This window comes from Aquarana catesbeiana, linkage group LG02 (genome assembly GCF_042186555.1).
Source record: "Aquarana catesbeiana isolate 2022-GZ linkage group LG02, ASM4218655v1, whole genome shotgun sequence".
In the NCBI taxonomy this organism is placed as follows: domain Eukaryota; kingdom Metazoa; phylum Chordata; class Amphibia; order Anura; family Ranidae; genus Aquarana; species Aquarana catesbeiana.
This window is the reverse complement of record NC_133325.1, coordinates 154752764-154761720: the sequence shown is the minus strand read 5'-3', so window position 1 is coordinate 154761720 and position 8957 is coordinate 154752764. Positions and strand designations below refer to the sequence as shown.

General features: G+C 36.8%; 1 protein-coding gene across 1 annotated transcript in view; it reads left to right on the top strand.

Moving 5' to 3' along the window:
• The first annotated feature begins 524 nt into the window (after window positions 1-524).
• LOC141127332 (twist-related protein 2-like) overlaps window positions 525-8957 on the top strand; it is an 87929-nt gene continuing 79496 nt past the window's right edge. The window contains exon 1 of the mRNA XM_073613652.1: window positions 525-1470. Coding sequence (XP_073469753.1) covers window positions 898-1431 — 534 coding nt within the window. The 5' untranslated portion in view covers window positions 525-897 and the 3' untranslated portion in view covers window positions 1432-1470. The remainder of the gene's footprint in view (window positions 1471-8957) is intronic.

The following is an 8957-nucleotide window of genomic DNA, read 5'->3' as shown; positions in this document are numbered from 1 at the left end:
AACATCAAAACACTACTGGCAGTCTGTTCCGATCAGGGGATTTCGGGACACAAACATAATGCGTGTCTATAAAATCAACTCGGAAAGGAAAGGGTTTTCCCATCATCTGGTTAGGATTTGCACTGGTACAATCTGTCACAACAGTGTCTGTTTATTGTGCTGCTCTTCTACACTATACACTCTCCCCAGTGAGGTAACCTCATCCTATATAAAGATTTTCTTCTACCTAGCAGCGTTTGTTGATAGAGAAATTATGCTTTCTGAATGCAGAGACTGCACGGTGCAGCCTTTATATGTAAATGATGAAGTGTCTGAAAGATTTAAGGGGTAACAGTGATTCACTGGGAAAGGCCCCTGTACCCCCTCAGTGGCGCCTAAGGGGACTGATGCCGCCTTTATGTTACTTCTTGCTTGATGGGCAGTCTGCTCCAGCCTTCCGTTCACTGTGCATCTGTGCCTGCAGGGCTTAAATCTGGAACCCATAATGTCCAGCAACGTTTATACTACCTTTCCATGATGGATTGGTTTTGACTGAAGGAAAGGAGAGAGGGAGGGGGGTGAAGAGTTATTTGGAATCACAAAGTTAGAGAGAAGTTATGGATCCCTCCCCCCAATTCATTGGCTTGGATGATCCAATCAGAAGACGCACAAGGCCAATTTCTTGTGAAATCCCTCCTTAACATCCAAAAATGAGGAGTGAAAGAAAAGAAGGACGGATAGGAGCATTATTCGGGAAGCCTGTTAAGCTTAGGAGCACACACTCTGCCTGAATCTGCTGGCACACACACGCTGCTTTCCAGAATTTTTTTCACCTTACTTGGTACAGCCTTTTGCCTCCAACACTTTAAAAAGATTCTGGCACAAATAAGAGTGCATTCCATAGCAGGAATCTGGGGGATGATCACAAGTAGCATTCAGGCAGCAGGGACCACTTCATACAAGATGAAAGAAGAAGATACATGCCCCGACTCCCCCGAAGACAGCCAGGTAACCAGTGAGGAAGAGGCTGAGCGCCAACAGAGAAAGGCCATACGTAAGCGCACAGTACTGGTGGGCAAAGCTGGTGATGGGAGGGTGCCCCTATCACCAACATGCAAACGCAACAAAAGGAGCCCCCCATTAGAAACATTTGAGGATGTACACACACAGAGAATTATCGCCAATGTCAGAGAGCGGCAACGCACACAGTCCTTAAATGACGCTTTTGCAGAGCTGCGCAAGATCATCCCTACTCTACCATCTGATAAACTCAGCAAGATACAGACCCTGAAGCTGGCTTCACGTTATATTGATTTCCTGTATCAAGTCTTGCAGAGCGATGAGCTGGACCACAAGATTGCAAGCTGTAACTATCTTGCTCATGAAAGACTCAGCTACGCTTTCTCTGTTTGGAGAATGGAAGGTGCCTGGTCCATGTCAACATCTCACTGAGCCACCAGCCGATGTCCTTTGTGCCTGCTGTTCAAGAAGGTATGTGGGAAAGCAACAAGGCTTGGCAAACAGTTTTATGTGTATTATATGGAGTCTGCAATGGCTGTGTTTCGCCTGCTCATCTGAAATGCAAAGATTGAAAAACTGAGGGTAATCTGAACGTTTAATATGCTTGTTTAGATACCATCCAGGATCTACTATTATAGTTAATATATGTCCTTGTTATCAAGGAACTCTGTGTTATGTAATAATATAGGAGGTGGAAATGCATTAGTGTGACAATAATTTTCAGAAGAGTGGTCAAAATCTCACTTCTTTCTATTATATTCTGTTTCCCTCTCAGCAAACCACGAGGGGTTTATTCATAAATGTATACTTTCCTCTAGCTCCAGGCAACTACATCCTTGTCCACACTTTCTGTAGGCTTGTGGCCAATATGTCTTCACACAGGGTTAGATGGTTTCACTAGTGGGCACTTTAAGCTTGCAATAGTCAGTGCACATGTCATTTATATCCTTGTCATTCAGACCACTAAGCAAAAAAGGATGTTATACACTCCTGTTATAAATTAGACAAGGAAGGGCTTGGCTGACCCAGGCCACATTATCACTTTTCACAGCTAATCATGTCTCCTGGGTGGGAATGAGGTGCAAGCATTTCCTTCATTACACTATCCAGACTGATTAAACTGTACAGCCGGAAAAGTCTTAGCCACACTTCATTACTTACAACAAGGTGCCCAGTGCTGAACATAGCACAACACTTAGAGCTCAATTAGCAGTGTCTAACATGGAAGTTGCAAGGCAGTCTGTAGTTTTATTAAACTTTACAATAGAAACAAAACACTGAGGATACATAAAAAAAAAAAATTGATTCCAAGTTCTAAGAGTAATGATATTTTTTTTATATCACTGCCCTTAGAAGTCAATCCAATTTTACAAATGTGATATTGCACCTTAAAATATGAAAACAAGAATCAAATTAAAAAAAAATTCCTTCTGCCCACATTTGTATATATGTTCTCTCCAAATTTGTGCACAATTCTATATCTAATGCCAAACACTGATAAGTCACTTGTAGAGGTCTACAGATTAATACAATCCTTAAAAATACACTACTTGTTAAGAACATCAAAAGAAACTAGAGGCAGTCCCAGAGTTACATACAATCAAAGAGGTCTACGAATTAATGCAAATCATTAAAAATACACTACTTGTTAAGAACATCTAAAGAAACTACAGGCAGTCCCCAGGTTACATACGACTCATACTTACAAACAGAGGGAGACAACAGGAAGTGACAAGAAATCTACCCCTAGGAAAGGAAAATCACTCCTGTAAGAGTTATTATGGGAAAAAGGTGTCTCCGCTGAAGCTTTATCACCAATCCTTGTTTCCATGACAATCCAAAATTTTCAAAATCCAATTGTCACAAGGACAGAAAGTGAAGTGAAATCTTCTGAACACTGGCACAGACAGCAAAACAAACATTACAGGGCTGTTAACTCTTACCCATGCTATCCAAAAAACGTAAAAAAAATGTTTTTCACCTGGAGTTACACTTAAAAAATGTACCTGTTCCAACTTACATACAAATTCATCTTAAGAACAAACCTACAGAATCTGGTTTGTAACCCGGGGACTGTCTGTACTACAGCAAAGCTTTATAAAGAACATGAAGGTATACAATTAGATAGAATGATATAGTATATGAGTCCAAACAGATGTATGATACAAAAGTACACATGACATAATTATATATCTGAAATGTGCCCATTATGTCTGCACATTATCAATAAAATAGTGTTTCTTGGCAATAATAAATTTGTTGCAAACATATGCATCCTATGTTTAGTTTAGGAAAAAGATGATGCATTATGTTTCTTAACACTTGCACCATTGCTATTTAGGAATCTCTTTTCCACCAAAGCCTTTTTTTAATATGTTTTCTACCTACAAAATTATCCTACTGATAAATAATGAAAACACATCTTTCTTTTCTCTCACGATTTGAAAACAAAAATTTTTTTATAACGCAGCATATGAATATTTGTTGTGTTCACATAGCTCATCCCAACAGTAAACACCTTAAAAAAATGGTTTGGTGTTATGTAGCAATAAGTAGCCTGGATCTGAAAATGATTCACATCCATCATCCCATATGTCTTTGTATATCTGCTAGTATTCATTCCAAGATAGTGGAAATAAACATTGACATGTCAAGGACCGCATACAACTTTTTGAAATAGTAAGGTTCACCTTTGCTATTAGTATCTTTGGGTTTTAAGTAACAAATGAAGTTGTGGTTAAATCTGAGCTGACAGCTAAATTATACCATGTGGTAGTTCATTTAGTTGAAAATCAATATGTATGGGTTCTGTTGATTTATGCCCATGCCTAGGGTATGCAGACCACCGGAGAAAATCCGTGCAGCTATGTGTGATGTTTATTTCTATACATTGTCTGTGTCCCACAGCTTATTTATCTAGCATTCAAGAACTGTCCAAATGTTTCATCTCAAACGTTTCAGCTGCCTTGCTAACATCTTTCTCCAATAATCAAAGTAGTTTGCCTTGTCTATTTTGTGGTATAGACTTGTTTTTTTAAATTTTGCCTTTGGACGTTGTAACATAAACAAACTTTTAAGCATTCCTTCATTGTAGAACACGCAGGGGGCTGCGTGCATGACAAAGATGTATTTTGCTGTGTGTGTATGTACCAGGAATGTTCCTAGAAGAGAACTGAACTGGCACCTTTACATGTGTTACTGTAATACAGTTAGCTGCCTATTCTAAACACTCAGCCCATAATAAAGTGTTCATAATCCTGGAAATCACATAAAGGCTAGAAGCAAATGTAGATTGAACAAATCAGCTTGGTTTATTCAATAAGGTAAGTACAGAAGAAAGCCAACACTTGATTGATCCAACTGCAGTAAACTAAAACCTGATTGGCTGTTTTGGATTGGTGCACCTTGTACATCCTGACTGCTCACCGCACTGCTTTATTACATTCACCAAGTGTATTTCAAGACAAACTAGACAAGGATTGTCATTACCTCTGATTAATGAACTGTTGTGGTTATGGCTAAGAAATATCATACTAGTTGGTAACTAACCAAATAAAGTTTTGATGTAAAAGGACATAAACATTACATCTCATACATTCACTTCTGCGGAAATCTGTTACTTGCTGTAGATTTAGTAATGACTACTGCTGTTCGTCACAGCGTACCGAGTGATATGTTCTGTCATCGCAGGCATTTTCTGCTCATTTTTACTGCCTGCTTAATAATTTTATTATGTTACTGGCTTTAAATGTGCTTATCATTCCCGTTTGTTCATTTTCTTTTGATACCCTTTTCTTTGTCATTCAAAAGGTAAGAAAGAAAATCTCTGTTAAATGTAACTCTAAAAAACATACAACAGTTTTAGCAAGGTTTTGTGCACTTTAACATTTTACTTGCAAAAATTCTAATAACATAAGCATGTAAATAAAACAAAACTTTAAGCCAATATGTTAACAAATAAATATAAATTAAAGAATGGTATTCCTTAAGTCCAACATCTTAGTATAAAATTGTGGTATGCATGATCTTATATAAGTTCTGCATTTTTATAGTTTATAGGTTTCCCTTACATTAATGAGAAAGGAAAGCAAAGCACAGAAAACATTTTGCTTGCTATATTTTAATATATGTCAATGTCAAAGCTTATCGTGTTAGTGCTGTAAGACATAATTAAGGTGATATATTAGTTTGAGTTCACTGCGGGGAAGGAGTTTTATTAGACACATCCTTTTACAGACACAAATGTCAAAATCATGCTTGTTTAATTAACACTTGACCTTTCTGCTCCTGTTGGGACCTTTAGCAAATCGAGGAGCAATAGCTACAAGCTGCCTTTTCTTTTCAGGAAACGAAGGGCATAGCGCTGTGGAAAACAGACATAAAACCTTGCCTGAAAAAAAAAAAACTGTGAAAAGCAAATGTTGAAAACTGTTAGGTGGATTAGATCCAGGATTTGGCAAATTAGGAATATGTACAAAACAAAATGTGGTAAGTGAAGTCAAAATTGGCCAATCTACTTCAGTTTCACACAACTTCTTTGTATATAATTTAACTAAAACTTTACCTGGGTCTCATTGGATATTTACATTTAATATAGAGTAGCATGAAAATGAAACCTTTAGTAAATCACGTTGGGAGTCATCTACAAAACCTGGCTATGTCTGGTGCCATGGCAGAAGTATTTTTTCACAAAAGGAGAAATCCATTTATTTTATTGTATTTTATATTTCCCTTGAAGCAACGGATCTGGTCTAGAGTAATATAAAGGAGCACCTAGGAAGTGTACATAAGCATTTTACTCCTGAAATTTTCTTGGGAGATTGTGGTATACTACAATCAAATGATATAATAATGGCAATAATAGGAGTAGAAACAGCTAAAAAAAAAAAAAAAAAAAAAAAAAACCCTGCAAAAGCTGAGATCTTAGTATGACGATGAACCATGTTGAAATTTAGAGGGGGGAAATTCTAATAACAAAAAATCAATGTTCCTAGGAATAAGGGGCGATTGGCAACCACAATTCCCTAGAACCCCCACTCAGTTATGAGCTCTTTCACATAATTTTATTTATGAAACACCACAAAATCATTAACTAGAAACTCGTTTGTGATGTGGTTCTTTAAATCACGGTTACCATTACTATTATCTATCATTCATTTTATTATTATTAATACGTTTATTATAATTTTTTCTTATTTTTATGATGGTGTTATGGAGATCTATCTAACTGATGTATGTAATACATTGCAAATTCAAACATACAAATTAGCTTGGTGATGTTTTGCCGAAATGACCAATATCAAAAAAATACTGCACAAATTCCTTGCTATATTATACAAAGCAAAAATGTACAGAATACAAATTCCTACATTGGGCTGAATTGCAGTATCTGATCTACACACTCTACTAATGTTTTTAAGTAACATATATTTGGCTGACAGATAGAAAGTTGCAATGGACATTAGACTGTACATAGTAGCAGCCCTGATTCAATAATAATTGTCTTTGCATATCAGTCTTTGAAGCACATGATCTAGTGTTTAAAAAAAGGGGAAAAAAACAATAAAGCTATTATTAAAAGAACATGAGCAATTGTAATGTACAGTAACACATAGCAGGAGTCAGATCAATGACATCAAACAGCTGCAGGTAACTACACTTTGCACATTGACAACTGTAAAGGCCTCAGTCAGTTTAGGGAAAATATTAGTGAGCTTAACTGGATGTTTAAAGCAAGCACAGGTTTGCTTTGGTAGTGTATAAATTACCTCTTTAGTATATCAGATTTTACTACTATAGAAATACAGCAGGCCGGTGAAAGTTCTATAACACTAGCAGAAGATTCCAAAATGACATACTTTACCGCAGGTTTACACGTTCTGGCAATGAACGGTGGAAAGCCGGCCATGAAATACAGCCTGCTATTAGGATTAGCGTTCCTGTTTTTGCTGATAAACACAGAGGAATAGAATTTAGGATGACTTCTCCTATAATCTATCGCCTGGCCTGGATTTCCATCAACTTTAACTGAGTTACTCTGAAAACATAGTAAAGTATTGCTTCTTCTCCTGGGACACAGCTGCAGTTTCCAACATGCTGTGCAAAATGGTTTTATCTGAAACAAAAGTGCTTAGTTTTCCCGTAAAAGTCATTTATTACAGAGTAATTCCTCTGTGTGTGCATGATACTGGAGAATTTTTCTCATACTGAATCTAGAGAAATCCAGGTAGCCTTCCTCAAGCTTGAAAGCAGTACTAAGAGAATATAGGAACTGCCATTGCTGACCTCTCCTGGGACCTCTCCTGGGAAGGTTTGTAATTTGGCTTCCATGCTAATCCAATGTCTTCTTTCGTTTCGGAGGCATGGACCTGGAACAAGTCAGCCTTACTTCACCGGGACTTTCTAATCTGTATACTTTTTCTGGGTCAGTGATTCAGAAAATATCAAACTTTGACAGTCAGGTGACTGATATTACTAGAAGATCAACAATGGTAGCTCCCTTATTTCTCTTAGTACACTAAATATAAGGACCAAGCTGATGCAGTCACCTGCAGGTTTGAAAATGTTACAGCAAAATAGACTTATGGAGGTAAAGGAACTGATGGTGAAGATAGTAATAGCCCAGACATTTGCTATTTTCTTGTTTTCTATAGTTTACTATATCCATTGCACCTATTTATATAGTTTATAAATGTGCTGTTGTATTATAGCATTTATCAATTGTGTTTTACCATAGCAAGTGTAAGGGATACATTTTGCATTAACAGTTGATTAAGCAATAATTAATATCACAAATTAATGGGTTAGTCTACCTAGAATTGAATAACGTTTTTAAATTTTTTAGAGACTCCAGCAACACATCTGAAACGTTTCCTACCTGTACCCTCCATGCCATAAACATTTATTTTTGCTTCATTCCTTTTAATGTAAAGTAAGAAGTATTCAACAAGTAGAATGAGACCACCTTGTAGTGGACAGACAAATGGGCCTTAAGAGCGAAGATCTCACTGATGGAGCTTAAGGCACTTAAAAAGCCATTAGGTTACATTAATCTGCAAATATCAAACTAGAACTCAGAGATTAGGGCTGACACTATGGTCATTATAGATAGATTACATTTTTTCGATGATATATACATTTTAATGGTTTACATTTACATCTGTTTTTTTTACTTAATAAAAAGGACCAGTTTCAAATGGTCTACTTTAGGGGTTTATTGAGGTTCAATACAAACTACCACATTTAACATAAACTCTGAAATAGAACATGCAATATTTACGTGGTATTAAACCAAAGTTGTGTACACTGCACTAATGTCCACAACACAGATTCAATGAGTTTGATTTGCAAGACTAACACAGAGAATATATCCATAGCCTATTGAATATGGTGAAGTTGTGCTTGCAAATTCACCTTATTTACCAAGCTCAGCGACCACTTGTTTACTCCTTGTTAATCATTATTTCTAAGTGACTCATGGCAAATGCACCAAAATACAAATATGAGGCAAACGTAATGCAACCACAGGTTCAGGTCCAGTGTGAACATTCCCTTGAAGTCAAGGACAACTCTTTGGAGATGTGGATATGTCAAAATACTTTCATAGTACATCCCATACCACTGGCTTGCTTACTGTGTAATATTGTTCATTATATAAAGATACAGTGTACATGTAATAAAATAGTACATAAAATAGAGAAAATCTTGATTAGCTTTTCCAGCCTACATTTTCAATACGCCAGCTGATTCTTTGGCCTGTGTTATAAAGATCTGAGTGTCACTCATGGTAACTGTGTTTAGTCCGTGTTAAAAATATTGTAGAAGTGTCAGCTCATACTGTGTCTGTGCATTTGCCTGTGGTCTTTCTTTTTACCGTAGGACACTGCAGGGAGAGTTCTTTCTGAATTGCTGTCTATGAAGGCTGCATTGTGATGTAGGGGAAAAAAGTCAGCAAAATG